Below are 17,849 nucleotides of genomic sequence, written 5' to 3' on the forward strand. Positions count from 1 at the left end.
GTCCATCAAATGCTTAAAATGTAATCAGAGTTCGGGCCACTCGCCATATCTAATATCTTATGTATCTTATCGCTGTGACATGCACCCAGGGCTTTAGACTGAATCACGGTTAACGTTTTTGGCCAAAACAACTCGTTCGGTGAGTCATCTTGTGGGTCATTTAATCGAAATGGATAATCTGGGGACCTTTCTCCTGGTCCTGTGCGCTCTCAGCTTCCTCCTCTTCCTCCTGCGAGTGAGTGCCCAATCTAAGCCGCGTCAGTTCATCCCGTAGTATCAAGTGTTGTCTTCTAGGTGCTTCTGATTGCCTGTCGCTCGTACTCGACGTCTCTGCGCCTAAAGGAGGAGCAAGGTGAGTGGTTGGTTGGTTGGGTGGTGGGGCATTCGTGGAGAGCAAACATAAATATTTGCCCCAGTTGGGCCACTGAACTCGTTCTTCGTTCTTCGTTCTTCAGATGAGTGAGAACGAGAGTCCCTGGCCGCCATAAATCATGGACGACATTAATATATATTTATGCGAGTGTTCAGACATATATCTATTTGCGCACATTTATCATATCGCCTCATTAGATAAATTGCGAACACCAACGAAAAACAAAGCCCTGGCTCGACACTGGTTTTGTCACCTTATCAGCTAATGATTACAAAGCAAATATGTGTGTTCTTGGTTTTCGGCCTGGTGTCTGACCCATGCCCGGATGTCCTATCAATTCGGTAGCCAGTGGTTCAGGTTAGTCGGGTTCGTCGGTTTGCCAGAGAACGGCTGTCTTCGAAGGAGTTTCAAAAATCTAATAAATCAGCGCGAAGTTAATCCCCAATTTGAACATGGCACCTGCCATTGACGCAACGGAAAGTACTCTTTCGGATACAACTACTTCAGTGGCAAGCACCCTTTCCACCCTTTCCACCACTGAAAGTACCACGTCGGTCGCTTACAGTTCTACCACAACCATCCCAAATTTCAACAATGATATGGGATACGACACCCCGTTTGTGTTTTTCTATCCCAGCTACGTCATATACATCGTGCTGGTCTTCTTTTTTGTCATCGCCTTTCCTCTGGCCATGATTGTGGTAAGCCAATCAGAATTGGGAATCCTCCTGCTCCTGCTAATGATTTACTCTCTTACCCGAAGAGCGCCAAACGCAAACGGGACGTAACTTCCCGGAATCTCGCCCAGCAGAGACAACGAGGTAATTTCTCTTTCCTGACTCGTCAAGAGTTTTGTACTTTTAATGGGGGGCCATTTTTAGCCTAAATAACCTGCTTGAGTGCTTCGATGAATCCGAAATTAATCAGTCCAAGGTAGAGGTAGTAGCAATTGAGCTTAAACAGCTCCCAGCGCTCGCGCACCCGTAGCCAGAGGATTCGCGAGGAACCGGAGGCGGACTGATGGGCTCGCTGCTGGGCGTAGGAGGATTGCACACAGCACTTGGACATGACCCAGAAAGCTGTCATTCGGTTTTGCGTGCGAAGCGTGGACTCAATGCCGCGAATCAAGTCGTTGGTCTTCAGGATGAGCAGCATCTGACGGTCCACCTGCTCCAATACGTCGGAAATGTGCGGCAGCACCAGCGAAGTGTTGTTCTGCAGTGTATTTTTCTGTACCAACAAAGAAATCAGTATGAGTAGCTGGAGATTGATCTGACTTGGATAAACGTACCTCTTCTTTGGAATATTTGACTTTATTAAGACCCTGCATCACCGTCTCCCAAGGTCGTCCCGTCACCATGCATGCGAAAAGACCGTACAAGTCTCCCTGTATTAGCCAAACGTAGATGGAACATTGGTTACAGAGTAAACGTATTTCTAATACCACATAATTACCTTGATGCCCAGCTGCTCACTGTGCTGCCTCATGGCCTTTCGGTCCACTTTGAGAATGCTCAGCCAAAGGTTGGAGTAATCGTACCGGAACTTGTCCGTCAGATTGGCATAGAGCCCATGGTCTAACAAAACGATTTCCAGACGGTCATTCTTAGTTTGTCTTACCAAAATGTTCCCCGGGTGAGGATCGCTGTGTACAAAACCAGTACGGAAGATCATTTCGGAATAGAGCTGCCCAATGCGGTTGGCCACCGCGAAAGAGTCAATTTTGTTCCGTCGGATGTAGTCCAAGTCCGTGACATGACCGCCCTCTAGATACTCCATGACTAGGACTCGAGAGGAGCTGAACTCCCAGTAGATTTTAGGCACCCGCAGCCAGGAGTACTTCTCGAACTGCTTAGCAACCTTCTCTGCGTTGCGTCCCTCGTTGAGGAAGTCGAGTTCGATCGGCAGGTTCTTCTTTGACTCCTCCACTAACCAGTGAATCTTGAAATCGGGGAATATCCGCGCCAGCACATTGACTGCCAGCTCCATGGTTTTCATGTCTACGCGGGAGTTGCCCTTGACGTAGGGATGCTGCACTTTTACGGCCACCACTTCGCCGCTTTTGAGGCGAGCTTTGTGCACCTGGGCAAGTGAGGCGGTTCCCAGTGGCTCCCGCTCAAAGCTGTCGAAGATGTCATCCGGATTGCAGTGCAGATCTTGTCTGATTACCTTGTACAGATCCTCGATGGGGTTCTGAGGCGCATCGGAGTGAAGAACCTTCATGGTCTGTACGAACTCTTTGGGCAACAAGTACTCCAGAGCTCCTATGTGTTGACCCACCTTAATATACACGCCCTTGTTGGTGCAAATCAACTGAAGCAGCTTCTCGGCAGCTATCTTATGGACCCGACTTTTCTCCGCCTTGTACTCCTGTGTATCCTTGTCCCATTCCCTGTAGTAGAGCTCTCGCTTATAGGTGAGTGCCACGTCCACGACGGCGGCTGCGGATCTGGTCAACCGGACGATGCCTAGCGAGTTAGGATCGTAGTCATTGGTATGCAGACTCCAGCCGGTAGACGCCAGTCCGGCGCCCACGACGTAACCCAGAACGCGTCGCAGCAGCATCTCCTCCGTCTGAAAAGTAGAGACGTCTTCTTCAGTCTGCTGTGCGAAATCAACAGGTGTCAGTGTCGATTAACCTTCGGGCTTTCACCTCCGATTAGCCGCGAAACACTTCTCGGAGAACTGCGTCACTGAGTCACTGAGTAAACTTCGAACTTTGTCCCCAGCCATCTGATTTTGGGCTCAACCATGAAACAAAACCTGGTGCATCTCCGCAAACATTTTCATTCACATTTTCCCCATTTACATTTCCCCGTTCACATGCAGCTAAACTTTCACCTCGGCGATTTGGCCAACGTCATTATGTAAACACCTAACTGAAGGTGAGCCGCGGCTCATTCGGAATGTCTGCCAATAGTTTCACTTACTCGATTCTGTGCGCTTCAGGTGGCGCCGCGTTTTCGACGGCGCGTAGGTGTTGAAATACCAAAGTCTGTGATTAAATTGAAGCGCTTTAACTTTCGTGGGCCTTCGTTGGCGGCAACAGCTGTTCGCCTGACGTCAGAGCAGCTGACCCAACAGTAAAGATCAAGGGCGTAGCCAGAGGGGTCCAATGGGGGTTAAGTTTCCAGAATATATTTGACATATATTAATTTCAAAACTGATTTAGAAAAAGTATGTCAAGTAAATCCCTATCAGTATGCTTTTTATATATCAAGATCCCGTTGAGATATGTGCCTACGCCCTAGTCATTAAGCGGTTAACAGCTAGCGGTTAACAGAGCAGAACAGCAAGCCTTTACTGTTAATTTAAATTTAATGAAATCATATTTTATTTTTCTTTCTTAAACTGCGCAGACAAGTTTAGCGTAATTAATGTACACTTAATCGATCCTTTTGCTCCCGGTCTTTCGTCTACAATATGTATGTACATGTGAGATTAAGAAAATTCGGTTACATTTTACAATTTTGAAAATTAATGGTTGTTATTCCTAATATTTTATATTCTTAGATCTTAATTTATATGTACTTTTTAATGACTAGATGCAATGCTTTTCCTTAAAATAATTTCGTACAAAACTTAAAAGCTATTTTCAGAATTCAAGAAGTAGACATTACATTATTGTACTTTGCAATTAGTTTTAAATATCATTATTTATAGACAAAAAATAAGTAATGATGTTGACTATATTACCTATAATTCTTAGTCAATTAAGTTAGTTTAAAACGCGAGACACTTAAATACATTTTAACACCTAATCTGATCTTTCTTTTCCGGCAGCCCGTCGTCAGATGGAAATTAATGTCACAACCAATTGCAACGGCGGCTCCGACGGAGTCGGAAACGTGTGCATGAATACCCAGGAGGAGTTTAGTGTGTTGCCCAAGACCTTGGATCTTCCGCCAAGCTACGACGAGGCTGCTTTCAGCGAACGAAAGCAGGATAGCACCTTGACCATAGCCACCAGTTTGGAGGCGAGCAGCTCCAATCTGGCGGCTGGAATCAACGAACCACCGCCGGTGTACGAGGCGAATGTGTCCACCACGACCACTTCCACCACCAGCACCGTTTTCTTGGTCAACGGCCAACCACCGGTGGTGTAGCTCAGATTTGCAATTCCGAGGTACCTTACATTTATTCTTATTTATACACCATACGAGACACCTGTACAATTTTGCTTATGTAAATAAACTTTGCTCGTCGAGGATTGCATAATTTTGGGCGGATTTTTACAATAACATTCTTTTGGAATAATGCAAAAAAATTAAGGACAAATTAAATACGATGTTTATGAAAATTAACATTCGTGCAATAATTATGAGGTATATATTTTAATCTCCGAAAAATAATATCAGAAAAAAAAAGAAATGGCAAATATACAAAGTAACTAAACGCTTAACACAAACTAAACAAATTTTTAAACTTATAAAAAAGAGAAAAGTAAAGAAAAATGCATTAGCATTTTAAAATTTCATCAAGTGTGGGCCCCCAGCGGCCGTAAGGATCTTTAGGAAGAATGAATATGTCGTCACACCAGGTATAACCCAGAACACGATTCTCGACGATCTTTTTGAAAGCAGGATTTTCATCAATCAAGTCCCTGTAATTATCGTTGGAAACAACGGCAGCATTCTTTTCGTATGCCAGCTGCAAAATGAAGCTGAAAACCAAAATTATAAAATTTCTATTTTCAGGAGAAAGAATTTATGTACGAGAAGCTCACCGGTCATCGTAACTGGACGACATTTGCCCGGGGAGGTTTTTGCAAGGCGTAAAGACTATCTTCCCTTCTTTGTGGAGCTTATCAAGAATCTCGGGGTTCGAGGATTTATAGGTATTTTTCCGAAACATTGGCACTACAACCTTTGCGTCGTGCCCCATCTTTTCGAAATACCGCAAGCAATACTTTATTCCCTCAGAGGAAAACACGTTCGAGTGGCCATGGCTGTTGATAAGAGCAATTTAACCTATCTGGATTATTTGCCTTCCGACATAAACTTACGCAAACGCCACATTGCTCCCATCTATGATGACCGATCTCTTATTAGATTTTGGCTTTTTACTGGTCTCTTCAGCCTCGTCCGATGGGTTAAATGTGTTGGTGTTATAGTCTCCGAGCTTCTTCTTTTCGGCAGTTGTGAAAAGGCTGTCTCTCATTCGCGCACTATTTGTTTTTGGCGGACGTTTCTTTTCCTTCGCCGCCGTCGGTGAAAATGATGGAATTGGAATGAAATCTTCTCCGCTAATAAATATTACTGAGTCATTATTATCGGCATTTGGACTGGGTACTGCTTGGGGAATTTCATCCAAATTGATAATGGGCTCCGACGAATCCGTCTTTGCGATTGTAGAATACAACACCTTGTTTTCCGTTTTTTGCTTTAACCGCAAACCAACCTCGCCATTGCAGTCTTCAACAATCTGCACAATGGACAGTTTACTACTTGTGCTGGGCACATTGTCCTCATCGACTTCATCTTCATCGTCTTCGATGTTTATGGACTCCTGCGGAGTCTCCAACAACACGCAGTCTTCATCATCACTGATCGTCACCAACTCTTCGACGATTTCTCCACATTCAATGGTGTCATTCTGATTTTTGATAGGAACTTCAGTAGCCTAAATTTCATATGTGGTGAAAAAGAATTGTAATGAATATGAAATTATCTAAAAAAATTACCTTCTGCGGTCTGTAGAACTTCGGTTTGGGCAGCGCATTTCTCTTTGCGGGTGATTTTTTCTCGCAAAACTCCAACCTGCGCTTAATCTGAGGGTTTCTCTGGACTTTGTACTTCTTCTTAATCGAACTTAGGCATTTGTTTATCAATTCTCTATTCAGTCCATTTTTTTTGTTGGCTTGGCGCTTGAGTATTTTATTCTGTGGAATTTCGAATGTCATAATTAAATTAACTTTAAACTTATAAGCGTTACCTGGAGCTTGGGGTTTCCATGTTTCCTTGAGCTATTGGGCTTTTTAGACATTTTGCGGCTTGAACTGGAGACTGTTTCTGGTGTTTCGATCTATATGGGGAAAATAATCGGTTTACTATTATACGAATGTGGTCTAATTATACATTTTGAAAAGTAATTCGGTTGTTACTTTTCCTACTTACTGCGTTTTAAGGTTTCTTTTGTTCTTTAAGTGCTTTTAGAAATACTACAATTTTGGTACATCATTTACATCAAGTTTATTATGAGCTGGAGTCTACAGGGCTTACGTATATATCTAGGCGTACACACTAACTAGGAAATTGATTTTGATTACACTTCACTTAGGAGTAAAATTAGATAGATGCTCGGCAGAAAAGGTTGCTTTCCAATACACGAGTGCCTTGCAGTCAAACGAGGTAAAATGGCCAGTAAGTACACAACTCAAGAGCAGTAAACAAAGCAGCCCCGTCCCATTCGGATCCTTCCAACTCCTGCTTCTAGTCCTACTGCTTCTTCAGCTCGGTGATTTCGCTGCGTATGTTGGCGCGGGCCAACTCCTCGTACTTGTCGTGGTAATCCCCAGTGGCATAGATAGAGGGTATCATCAGCAGGGTCTCCAGCACCTTAATGCGCATTGCCTTGTAAGTGGCATCATCTAAATTGGCGTACTCTGAGCGAAGTAGAGTCGTGTAGTGCTTGTATTCCTCAGGCGATGCACTAAATAGTTTAATATGGCAGTGAACTAGCTGAAGGATGGCTGTAGGGGTACTCACGCAAGAACCACCAAGTCCACATCTTGCAGCAAGTTGGCCTCGTCGTCATGGCACCAGGTCAATTGGTTCTCCGGAGTCTTACGGCCCAGCAAATTGCACACCAGGCTCTTGGCGTGGTCCTGCTCAATATAAAAGCATCCTGGTAAAGATATTCAATCAGGCTGGACTGTTACTTACATCCTCGATAAGGGCATCGTGGCAAAACTCCTCAAAGACCTCGCAGTTCTGCTCGGCACAGCTGCGGTTGCCGTCGAAGTGGTAGTACTGGAAAAAGGCAGCCAGCACTATATTGAGATTGGACACGCCCGCTAGGTGGGGCTCCTTGCGCTGCATCATCTCCTGCCAGTTGTGGTAGGCGCGAGCGGGATCCTCAGAGCTGAGGTGCTGCTGGATGCGGGTGAACCATTCGTTGGCAACCTGCTCGGGGACATCGTGATGTTCGCACACCTTCTTCCATATCTTTTCCATACTTGGTGGGTTCTTGGTAATACTTTGGCCTCGCGGATTTGGTTTACGAAGTGCTTGCTTCGATAGAGATGATTCAGTTGTCTGAAGCTGGTCTTTCTGGAACTTTTCACTTTTCACTATTCACTGGGAATGTGGGGGGTTCGGCTCTGGCGATTGCGCACTGCCCAATGAAACCCCTACCCCCACCTGGTTACCACTCGCGGGAAAACAGAAACTGCGCGTACCAACCATAACGACGTCAACTCGGAAATATCCCTAAAATTGATTTTTTCTATGATCAACAGGACTTACCATATTTGCAGGGCCAGCATCTGAGTCTTTTTGGGGATCGTCGGCCGACAACTTTAACAGGATCTTTGATGCTTTTGAGGAGGCCAATCCTCTCTTGTGCCACTTTTGCTTCGCCTTTATTGTCTTCTTGCGGTTCCTGTTCTTCTTGGTCTGGCTCATTTTTGGTTTAAACGCGTCCTAGTAACCGCATAAAAAATGAAAATTGTTATCTGATTATGAAGCACGCAACAAATAAACAGCTGGCGTCGCAATGTGGGCTATATGTTTTGGTATATTTTTAGTTCCAGAGGATACACACTTTCCATGGCGTCTAGGCGCGAAATAAAAGGCGTTAGGGTGTTGTTAGAAATTATCGTAATTATATTTAAACATTTTGAAACAACATATGTATATACATATATATACATATATACATATATGCATATATATTTAATATTTAAGTAGCGCAGTTCTTACCCTAAGTGGACGCGAATTATATAAGTTTGCAAGTATTAAAATATTCATTATAAAAATAATTAATTCAAATTACTTTTTAGAAGATTTTAACTGAACTTTACTTATAACTTGAATTAAAAAAAACCGAGGACCAATATAAATTGACTTGCAGTGGTAACTATGATTACGATGGATATGTCGATACTATCGGCTGACATTTCCTGCACCAACTTGACAACCCTGCTTTGCTTTGGAAAACAATTTTTTGCAAAATCGTAAACAAAAACTTTGAGTGGAAATGGATCAGGATTAGGGGTTTCGCAGTGGATCCGGTTACAACATGACTGCCTGTATTCTCTGCTTGGCCCGCTCCGAAGTCAGCTTATGCCTGCAGTCAGCGGAGGGAGTCCGCCTGAACATTAGGGCGACCATCTACAAGCACTTTTCGTTCTCGGAGGTAAGCTGTGCGCCATAATCGCAAGTTCGGGAGATTAAGAATATACATTGTGCTCTCCCTCAGGTCCTTACGGCGGATAGTGATGCAACGGTGTGTCGGGAGTGCTGGGACTGCGTTAGCAGTTTTGACGAGTTCCACCAGCGGGTCTCCTGCCTACACCAGCAGAGAAGCAGCGACTCCAAGAGCTTGCCCATCGAATTCTGCGGACAGGCAGAGGAGCCAATCAATCCGTTATACTCCGTAGAACTGGACGCCTTAGCTGAGAGTTTTTTTGCGCCCAGTGAGGTTAAAGTGGAAGTAAATGAACTGGAGCCGTTGCCAAAGGTCGAACTCTTGGAGGACCCGGTTAACACGGAAGCCAGAACAGCTTTTAAAAGGTTGGGGGTCCAAAAAGAAGGCTCTCCGCCCCCAAAGCGTCGCATTAAGAACGAACATCGAGTGGACAGTGATTCGGATGTACCTCTAGCTGAATTTCTGTCATCAGATATAAACCCCTGCTCCAATGGTCCTACGAAGAGCAACGAAATGAGCAAGGGCCGCATGCTGAGGAGAAGCACGAGACGTGGTCGTCCGCCGAAAGTCAAACCAGATACGCCTCCTTCTCCAAAAAAGGAATTAGACTCTGACGACGATGATGATGATAAGAGCAACAATGATACGGAGTTTGTGGCTGCCGAGGCAGTTCTTGGCACAGATGACAGCGCCAGTTCCTCCAGTGAAAGCAGTGGGGAGGACTCCGACCGCAGTCTACCGGACATCGAGCCCGAAGAGCGGTACGCCGAGATTCCAAAAAGGGTGGTAGTAAAACCCAAGAAGTACCGAAAGCGGGAGAAGCCTCTAGTGCCACCCGTTCGTCTGAGCCGAGAGGAGATTGAACGGCGAAAGCTCCAGCAGAGCGAGTACGATGAGATTATCCTTAAGTTCTTTAAAAAGTTCCCCTGCTCCATCTGCAATCTGCTGGTGCAGAACTTTGGAGACATGCGACGTCATCAACGCATTTCCCACAATATCGAATCCGGCTTCATGGAGTGCTGCGGAAAAAAGTTTCACATACGCAAGGCTTTAGCGGAACATGTGCTAGTCCACAAGAACCCGGATCACTTTATGTGTTCTCAGTGCGGACGGGTGTTTCAAGATTCGCGTACCCTAGAGATTCACGAGCAGACGCACACGAATCCGGAGATCAAAACGGAGCCGAAAGAAAAGCGTATCTATCAATGCGATAAATGTCCCAAGAGCTTTACCACAAAGGCGGCCATAGAGTACCATGACGTGTCCAAGCATGTTCCCAAGTCCGAGTTTAAATTTTCCTGTCCAGAGTGCAACAAGAAGTAGGTAGCCTTCATTGAGTGGTATATAGAAACTAAATTTGTAATGCTTTTAGGATTCCCACGGAGCGCAAACTCAAAGAGCACTTGCGCTACATGCACGACCCTGAAACGGCCATCATCTGCGATAAGTGCGGCAAGACGCTACGCTCACAAACGAATCTCAAGAAGCATCATGAGTTGGAACATTCCGAGGTGCCGCGACCCAAGCCTGATCCCGTGCAGTGCGAGATTTGCGGGACCTGGTTGCGCCATTTGTCTGGACTTAAGCAGCACATGAACACGGTGCACGAGCCGCCGGGCGGCGAGCATCGCTGTCACATCTGTAACAAAACTTCTACCAACTCCAGGGCCCTCAAGCGACACATCTACCACAACCATCTCTGCGAGCGCAAGTTCAAATGCGGTATGTGCGAGAAGGCCTTTAAACGACCACAAGATCTGAGGGTGAGTTCTGGACCTAGTTTTAAAGAAATCTTGAGGCTTATGAATCCAATATACAGGAACACACTTCCACGCACACTGGCGAGGTGCTCTACACGTGCCCCAACTGTCCCATGACGTTCTTTTCTAACGCCAACATGTACAAGCACCGCCAGCGCCTCCACAGAGCCGAATGGGAGGCGGATCGTAAGAAGCCGCTGCCACCGAATATCATGAAGATATCGCAGGGAGCCACCACGGCGATGAAGAAGCGCCAGGCCAGCGGCGCGCTGTTCCCCCAGTCGGAACAGAAGCAATAGCATTTGTCCATTTACGACATCTATAGATAGTAGATAAATCGTCAACCATTATTATTAACTCGCACTTAACACAGATAAGTTAAGCCATAAATAAGTAGACACGGACATATTTACATCGATTTATGAGGCTTGTATCTTATCTAACTATCGTCCTGTGGTATCCGGATTTCCTCGCACATGCCCTCCTCCCGGTGAATGCTCGCCCAGTGCTGGGAGAGCTCCCGGCTGATGGCCTTACGGAACACCATACACGATATATGTGGTAGCTTCTCGAAGCGCACCCGAAGCAAGCCAATCCGGGCTAGGGAGTAGCGCCAGTTCTTCATAAGGTGGGCGTTCTTGCCAACATGTTGGGAGTCGGGTGTAATTAGCACGAGGATGCCCTCAGGCAGGAGCAAATCGTAGGCTTTGCGGCAACACTGCAACCGTTGTTCGGCTGTGGGCATATACTCCAGCAGCAAGCTGAATATGACACACTCGTAGTGGCTCGCTGGGAGGCTCCTCACGCTGCCCGCCTCAAGACCCGGTTCCTCTATTCCGGGCAGCACATCCACCTTGAGGAAATCAGCCTGCAGCACATCTTCTGTGGCAGGGCATAGATCCAGGGCAGTGACGTCTAGGTAGGGGGTACTGGAAAAGGGGTTAAAACAGCTGCCTACATCCAAGACATGAAGTCTGTCTGGTGGTTCCTCCATCAAGCGGCACTCCACCTCGCCCAGTTTCCCCTCGCATCTGTAGGATTCCAGAAGGCGCTGCTCTCGCTGTCGCTTCTGCAGATAGATTCCCTCCGTGAAGAAGTATTTGGTGATATAGTCGATCGCCCACTTTATTCGGCTTCGAGCCTGCAGTTCCACGTTATCCTCGTTGGCCTCCCATATGGCCGCCAGTTGTCTCATGGCCTTGGCATACTCCGCTAGACGCTTGGCGTTTCTTGGACTCGTGTGCTCCTGCCAGGCCACCGTGGCCCCATGTTCCTTCGTCAGCTGCCGCAGACTTTCGTGGCAGCTTTTCACGATACTCGCCAGACGCTGGTGCTCCTCCGTGGCCATTCTGGAAGCGTTTGATGGATCGAGATCCGAATTGTTTTGGTTGAGTCGCGTGTATTAGGTATGTGAGAGGGTCGACAAGTGAGGAATCGGTATCGTTATCGTTGCAGAACCCGTTTTAGCGGGTGTACCGTTGAAACATAATTTTGAAAAGAAACGGACATTACTTATACCATAAGACTTATATTGCAAAAAATATATCTTTTATTTATTTTCATTATATATTCATATATATAATTTTTTATATTATTATACCCAAAATTTTATAACTTATGAGTTCGTTTTCCGCGCTTCCTGGTAACTAAGTGCCTTCTCTGTATCTGACTTTGTCATAATCCTAGGATTGGGTGAGTCATCAAACCAGGACATCACATTTGTACAAAGGGCTAGGACATCCATCTGAGGATTGGGGGGAAATACACGGCCAAAGCACTCAAGCAACATGGGCTGTCGACGGACAACTGTGTAATATTCCTCTACCCCAATGTTGGTATCCTTGTCCAAGTCGAATTTCATAAAGAGCATTTCCTTCATGTCCTAGTAGAATGACAAATATATTTGTCAGTGAATATAAATACGGATTGTCTCACCATTCGCAACTCAGCTGTTTCGTCTTCGTCCTCGGTCTCGAAAAATTTGCCAACAAAGATCCCGACTTCCTTGCCATTTAACTGCCTGGAATCGCTCTTATCGTAGATCTGAACAAAAGGTTTTACTTATAAGTATAAAAATCAAAAGAAAAATCACCCACCGAGAAGGCAAACTCCATCTTCATCTGAAGGTCTTTAGTAAAGTAAACGGTAAGCAACCTTACAAAGGACTCCAGATGAATATGTTTTTCGGGAATGAAATCCGATGATCTGGAGCCTGGAGTGTGGGCTATTCTAGACACAATGCTCGCACTAAGTTCGCGATCCATGATCTCAAACATAAGCTCCATTAGCATGGTAAGTTGCGCCACGGTCATGTACTTAGCCCTTGGTCCATTGACCAGGACAAACTTGTGGTAGAGCATCACGATGCTCACTAGCTCGTTGTCCGTGAAGATTGAGTCCTTTCGCAACTTAGTTATGGCCTTCGCATACAAGTAGTTGAATCGGGCATTTTCCAAAGTGTCCAAGGAAGCGTCCAGATCCTTCATATTGCCAAAAGATAAATAGTTTCACGTTCTGAATAACAATTTGTTCTCTAACTACAATTTTACGTTGGTATAAAAACCAATTTGGTTACCAAGATTAGCTTTGCCAACTGGATTACTTACTAAGATACATTTCCGGATTTCCCACCTATAAGGACAATTTAAACGAACTTCCCAACTGTTTACGCACTATGTATTTGTATTTCATTATCTAATGGTTTAATTTTACCTTGCTCTCGCCCGATATACGGTATTTATTAAGCTGAAGCAAGTGACAGGATATTACAGCGCTATACAACACGACGTACAGTAACTTATGATTACACGAATTATAAAAGTTTTCGTTTATGTATGAACAAACATACATGGATTTACATTTACGGCGTTGTTTCACCCCTAGTTTAAATGGTAGTTATGTAAAAAAAACTTATAACTAAAAACTGAATATATAAAAATAATACAGTGGCCATAGAGAATACTGACTGATGAGTAAATTGCGTTCTGCAAAAGGGGAACTTATTCTTGAGTATTTTTCGAGTTTGTTTTCGACGACACAACCGTGTTTTAAATTGATCTTTTCGCCCGGAGTACTTAACAGATACGGATACAATTATATAATACTAATTTCTTGAAAATGCAATGTCTGTGAGTTCCTGTGGTGCGAATTGCACCAAAACAACAGTCCTTTTGTCTGTGTGGCAACTTGAGTGTGTCGATGAGTATTCATATTCGTATCGGGTATCCATGAATCCGTATCTTGATACGGATTTTCGGCTGACCGGATGAGCTACATTTCGCTAAACGTATTTCAAGCTAAATTTTAAAGTACTGTTGATGTTTCCTCTAAATGCCCTTACACGCTAATTGCTGGCAATTCGTATTGTATATGCATCAGAGTCAATGGCCACGCCTAGTTGCAGGCGGCATTGAGCGCCAGCGCCCCCTCCGCACTGGTCGATGGGCCGACTTCATGGACATTGTTGTAGTCCGCTTTGGCATTGCACTTTGCTGAGCTCTGTTCCTGTATGCTCCCGTTCAGGCCGCATCCCTTTAGAGAGTAGATCCCCAGGCGAGCCTCGTGCTCCCGCCGCTGCTGTCGCATTCGGATATCATGCTCCTCGCGCATATGTCGCAGCTTTAGATCCTGTTCCTGCCGGTAGTAGGCCATCTTAACCTCTTGCTCCATTTGCTCAAAACGTAGCTTCTGCTCGTGTTCCCGCCGGGCGTAATCGATCTCGGCTAAGCGCGCCTGCTTTAGCAGTCGGAAAAGGTCCTGCTTGTACTTCTGCTCCACCTCTGAAGGTGCGACGAGTTCCAGAGGGTGGCTATTCGAGTCTGCCCCTGCAGTGGCACCCAGTGCGAACTGCTGAAGCGTGCTGGCCGGAGCTACACTGTTGGAGACTTCGTTCTCATCGGACAGCAGCGACTGAGCCTGTGAAAGCTGGGAAAAGATTGAATATTAGCTAGGTTTTATAAACTAATGGCCAACGAACTTTTTAAAATTATTAATTATATTAAATTAGTTTTCCTTTTAAAAAAATAATTGGTTATTAGGACTTGAAGGATTAAATCTCAAAGAATGATTGCCAAACCGAAATAAAAGACGATGACAAATTTTTCGTATGAATGACTTCTGTTCCTACTCACATTCCTTTGTCGTCGTTTGCGCGGTGAGGCTGCGCCTTTTTCGTTCTCTTCCCCCGTCTCGGCGGAAATTTCTGTCTTGGCGCCCGTGGGCGACTGCTTGGCCTTGGCCCTCTTGCGTCGCTGTGTTGGCGGCTGAGCGGGAGTGCCCTCCTGCTGCGAGTCCCCATCCCCGCCAGCGGTGGATGGTGGCGGCGAGGGGATGGCTATAGTGGAAGTCTGCAGTGTGTCCTCGCTGGCATTCGTGGAATTGGGCAAAGCGGCCAGCGGCATGTCCTCGTCCTCGTCGATGTCTAGCAGTTCCTTCTTCACGGCACCGTTGGTGTTAGCACTGCGCGTCTGGCTGCGAGATGTGACCGGGTCCTTCTGCATCTCCTCCAGGAACTCGATCATGCGCATGCCCTCAAGAGCCTCTGTCTTCGGATGCTTCTGCTGGTGCTCTCGCTTAGCGGAGTTCTTCATGCTGCGCCACTGCACTTGAATCTGCTCGAGCAGTCGGTGACGAAAGTTGAGGGCATTAAACCTAGATGGAGGAATTATCAAAGGCTTTAAAACAGGAGCTTTTTCGTTCCGATTGCGCAACTTACTGCTTAGTGATGTGTGACCACGCCAGACGCTTGGCTTTAATGCTCTTGGCATCTACGCTGCGGTTCTCCACAAAGGCCACCTTGGACTTGATAACCTCGAGGAGCAGCCCCCGCTCGGCCTCTTCCCAGTTAAGGGAGCGTTTTTTGCGCGTGCCCTTCTTCTTGCCACTCGCGCCTTCCTTTTCACCAGCATCTTCGGTCGCATCCTCCGCGTTCTCCGCCCCCTCGTCCGCAGTGGCGCTGCTCGATTTGTGCGGCTTCAGATCCAATTTCTCGTCGTCGTCGTCGTCCTCCGGCGGCGAGGAGGATCCCTTAGTCAGCAGCTCCTCCAGTTTCATTGTTTTTGTTTACACTCCGCTTTACTGTTGATTAGATTCCAATTCGAATGCCCAGGCTTGCAAAAATCGTATTTGATTTCTGTATATACTGGAGGGGCAGTGTTGCCAGGTATTGCCAACTTGTAAAGTGCCAATTATTTTTCAGCCCTGCCGAAATTATACCAAAAAACGAATGAAATATCATCGAATTAAAACCGCCGAAAAAATAGTTAAATGTTTTTTCAAAAAGGTTAAAATACCAAGTAAGAGGATTTAGTACTGTATTGTTCGTATATAAAGAAATAGATTTAAAGATTTTTGAAAAATATTCAAGAAAGGTCACCCTAGTCTAGGCCACTTATTTTGAATACGTTAGGAAGAAAATACTAAATTCACCCGCTTTGGTCACACTGTCATACTTGGTATCGAACGAGTAAGTAGCAGGCATAATTTTCGTTTCATAAGAATCTGAGTTGAGAATATATTTTACCCAAACCAGCGAGATGGCTTTCGGTGACTATCCAGCTGAGTACAACCCCAAGGTGCACGGGCCTTACGATCCGGCTCGCTTCTACGGCAAAGGTAAGAAGAATCGGCGAAATTACGTAATTTTTGCGGCAGGCGCAGAGCACATTTACACTGGCCCCAAAATCGTTGACTAATTTACATAATTCTCATAACTCCTTGGTACGCAGCTGATGTGCCTTTTGGCCAGGTGAAGCTGGGAGAAATTGGTGCCTGGCTGGGACGCCGCAACAAGACCCCGAACGCGGTGGCCGGAGCCGTGAGCCGTGCCTGGTGGCGCTGGCAGCACAAGTACGTGTTCCCCAAGCGCGCCGGGATCGCTCCCTTCTTCCAACTGACCGTCGCCAGCATGACGTTCTTCTATCTGATTAACTACACCAAGTTGAAGCACCACAGGAACTACAAGTACCACTAAACGGCGCTGCCGAGGTGGTCCTGCATCTACACTAGATTCTACACTTTCCACAAGGCGTGCGAGAGGCGGGCAAACACCGAGAAACTATCTATATTTGGCTTTTGTGTTTTGAAAACTGCTTAAGTGAATAAAACGGCTGCGAATATCCATGCTGCCATAGACTCAATCGTTTCCACACTCGAAGACTGCATTTGGGCCAGTGTCCAGCTCAGAATCTGAGTGCTCCCAGCCTGAAGTTGACCTGGCTGTGTGAATTTCGCAGATGAATGGGAGCTCCCTTTCGCATTTGAGGGTTTGCCAGGTTCCCTGCGGCGTCAAGGCCACGCAGCTGGCGTTGGTCAACTCCTGGCTGGTAATTTTATTGGATTAAGTGAACATAAGTCTTGCAAATGTATTATCAACCCACCCAAGGCGAGGATGGCCTGCGTCCCAGGCCCTGTAAAGAAAGCACTGTAGGCTTTCTTGCTGAGAGTTCCTAAAATCCAGAGGACTCAACGAGGTAGATCTGTTGTACACTAGTCCCACATAAGCTAGAAAGACATTTGACTTTCGCGGCTGAGACTTTCTGTTAAATTCCATTAACCACTGGGCCAAGAAGCTTGTTCTGTGCTCAGAGGCTATGTGGGCAAGACTGCCAGTAAACTCGGAAGAGTTCGAGCAGGTCAATGAGGCATTCAAGTAGGTACTGGGCTGAGTATACACCACGAATAGTCCAACTTCCGGCAAACAGCTGTAGTTCCTTATAACTGACAAAAGAAAGGCACTATTTTTATCAGAGCAGACATTCTAGAATACTAACCTGTAGGCCTGCCATATAAACTGTAATAATCGAAACGACTGTCGTTGACCATCCCAGAAAATGTGTTATTCTGAGGACACTGCAGAACATGGCAGTTGAAGAACTCTCCTGGCTGTTCGAAAACACTTAAACGGCTACGTAAGTGCTGTTGCTTTTGGCTCTCCTTGCCAAATGTCCTCTGATCGTACAGATTTAGCCTTCTTTTCGGACCTCCAGGGGCGTAGTTCAAGGCCAGTGCCCGCATGTCATGAGCCAAGCTTACGCATTCCTCTAGTGAGGAGGTATTCTCTAGAGCCAGTGCATCATCCGCTGAAGCTCGTTGACACTGACGAACCAGGTGAAACTGCAGGGGATTCGATTTTCCAGATGGGCAAGTAAGGGTGCCCATCGTCTGACCCATCAGTAAATTATAAAGCAGAAGTGCGACTGCCGCCATTGATATTAGGTTGCACTAATTAATAACCTTATAAAAATCTTTGAGTACCGACCAGCGCTCTGATCTACGGAATTCCAAAACCACACTGACACTGAATCTCGAATTGCGCTTCATATTAGTATTATTGCAGCCCCCGACAG

General features: G+C 46.0%; 10 protein-coding genes across 13 annotated transcripts; 3 read left to right on the plus strand and 7 right to left on the minus strand.

Annotated features, from left to right (window-relative positions):
* Positions 1-169: 169 nt before the first annotated feature.
* LOC108107359 lies at positions 170-4,583 on the plus strand. Of its 2 annotated transcripts, none has more exons than XM_017214861.2 (3): positions 170-235; positions 295-352; positions 4,157-4,583. In XM_017214861.2, the coding sequence occupies exons 1-3, from the start codon at positions 170-172 to the stop codon at positions 4,477-4,479; spliced, it is 447 nt and encodes a 148-aa protein (XP_017070350.2). In that variant the 3' UTR covers positions 4,480-4,583. The 2 variants fall into 2 exon arrangements, with proteins under 2 accessions (XP_017070350.2, XP_017070349.2); XM_017214860.2 differs by lacking the exons at positions 170-235; positions 295-352 and adding exons at positions 609-1,074; positions 1,137-1,194.
* Positions 1,199-3,417, minus strand: LOC108107357 (aarF domain-containing kinase 1). 2 transcript variants are annotated; one of them, XM_017214857.2, is made up of 4 exons: positions 3,304-3,417; positions 1,829-2,947; positions 1,665-1,760; positions 1,199-1,603 (listed from the first exon to the last, which is right to left on the minus strand). In XM_017214857.2, exons 2-4 carry the CDS (start codon positions 2,936-2,938, stop codon positions 1,256-1,258), a joined length of 1,554 nt encoding a protein of 517 aa, XP_017070346.2. In that variant the 5' UTR covers positions 2,939-2,947; positions 3,304-3,417; the 3' UTR covers positions 1,199-1,255. The 2 variants fall into 2 exon arrangements, with proteins under 2 accessions (XP_017070346.2, XP_017070347.2); XM_017214858.2 differs by lacking the exon at positions 3,304-3,417 and adding an exon at positions 3,013-3,241.
* A 90-nt stretch (positions 4,584-4,673) lies between the features above and the next one.
* Positions 4,674-8,114, minus strand: LOC108107358 (NEDD4-binding protein 1). The gene is made up of 6 exons (XM_017214859.2): positions 7,840-8,114; positions 6,308-6,397; positions 6,057-6,254; positions 5,379-5,995; positions 5,100-5,321; positions 4,674-5,036 (listed from the first exon to the last, which is right to left on the minus strand). The coding sequence occupies exons 1-6, from the start codon at positions 7,996-7,998 to the stop codon at positions 4,832-4,834; spliced, it is 1,491 nt and encodes a 496-aa protein (XP_017070348.1). The 5' UTR covers positions 7,999-8,114; the 3' UTR covers positions 4,674-4,831.
* Positions 6,546-7,791, minus strand: LOC108107360. The gene is made up of 3 exons (XM_017214863.2): positions 7,258-7,791; positions 7,081-7,199; positions 6,546-7,024 (listed from the first exon to the last, which is right to left on the minus strand). The coding sequence occupies exons 1-3, from the start codon at positions 7,546-7,548 to the stop codon at positions 6,811-6,813; spliced, it is 624 nt and encodes a 207-aa protein (XP_017070352.1). The 5' UTR covers positions 7,549-7,791; the 3' UTR covers positions 6,546-6,810.
* Positions 8,115-8,463: 349 nt separating the features above from the next.
* LOC108107361 (transcription factor grauzone) lies at positions 8,464-10,907 on the plus strand. Its single transcript, XM_017214864.2, has 4 exons — positions 8,464-8,731; positions 8,795-10,062; positions 10,116-10,506; positions 10,563-10,907. Exons 1-4 carry the CDS (start codon positions 8,615-8,617, stop codon positions 10,800-10,802), a joined length of 2,016 nt encoding a protein of 671 aa, XP_017070353.2. The 5' UTR covers positions 8,464-8,614; the 3' UTR covers positions 10,803-10,907.
* On the minus strand, positions 10,830-11,937 carry LOC108107364 (S-adenosylmethionine sensor upstream of mTORC1). Its single transcript, XM_017214866.2, has one exon. It carries the CDS (start codon positions 11,849-11,851, stop codon positions 10,943-10,945), a length of 909 nt encoding a protein of 302 aa, XP_017070355.1. The 5' UTR covers positions 11,852-11,937; the 3' UTR covers positions 10,830-10,942.
* A 155-nt stretch (positions 11,938-12,092) lies between these two features.
* On the minus strand, positions 12,093-13,194 carry LOC108107365. Of its 2 annotated transcripts, XM_017214869.2 has the most exons (4): positions 13,110-13,194; positions 12,600-13,040; positions 12,439-12,546; positions 12,093-12,385 (listed from the first exon to the last, which is right to left on the minus strand). In XM_017214869.2, exons 2-4 carry the CDS (start codon positions 12,987-12,989, stop codon positions 12,119-12,121), a joined length of 765 nt encoding a protein of 254 aa, XP_017070358.2. In that variant the 5' UTR covers positions 12,990-13,040; positions 13,110-13,194; the 3' UTR covers positions 12,093-12,118. The 2 variants fall into 2 exon arrangements, with proteins under 2 accessions (XP_017070358.2, XP_017070356.2); XM_017214867.2 differs by lacking the exon at positions 13,110-13,194 and having other exon boundaries at positions 12,600-13,079.
* Positions 13,163-15,654, minus strand: LOC108107363. Its single transcript, XM_017214865.2, has 3 exons — positions 15,218-15,654; positions 14,634-15,153; positions 13,163-14,427 (listed from the first exon to the last, which is right to left on the minus strand). Exons 1-3 carry the CDS (start codon positions 15,553-15,555, stop codon positions 13,897-13,899), a joined length of 1,389 nt encoding a protein of 462 aa, XP_017070354.1. The 5' UTR covers positions 15,556-15,654; the 3' UTR covers positions 13,163-13,896.
* A 227-nt stretch (positions 15,655-15,881) lies between these two features.
* On the plus strand, positions 15,882-16,640 carry LOC108107206 (putative ATP synthase subunit f, mitochondrial). The gene is made up of 3 exons (XM_017214622.1): positions 15,882-15,967; positions 16,034-16,116; positions 16,230-16,640. Exons 2-3 carry the CDS (start codon positions 16,038-16,040, stop codon positions 16,472-16,474), a joined length of 324 nt encoding a protein of 107 aa, XP_017070111.1. The 5' UTR covers positions 15,882-15,967; positions 16,034-16,037; the 3' UTR covers positions 16,475-16,640.
* LOC108107205 lies at positions 16,637-17,709 on the minus strand. Its single transcript, XM_017214621.2, has 3 exons — positions 17,274-17,709; positions 16,881-17,220; positions 16,637-16,823 (listed from the first exon to the last, which is right to left on the minus strand). The coding sequence occupies exons 1-3, from the start codon at positions 17,707-17,709 to the stop codon at positions 16,637-16,639; spliced, it is 963 nt and encodes a 320-aa protein (XP_017070110.2).
* Between the last annotated feature and the right edge of the window lie 140 nt (positions 17,710-17,849).

Source organism: Drosophila eugracilis, unplaced genomic scaffold (genome assembly GCF_018153835.1).
Source record: "Drosophila eugracilis isolate 14026-0451.02 unplaced genomic scaffold, ASM1815383v1 contig_1765, whole genome shotgun sequence".
Classification (NCBI taxonomy): Eukaryota; Metazoa; Arthropoda; class Insecta; order Diptera; family Drosophilidae; genus Drosophila; species Drosophila eugracilis.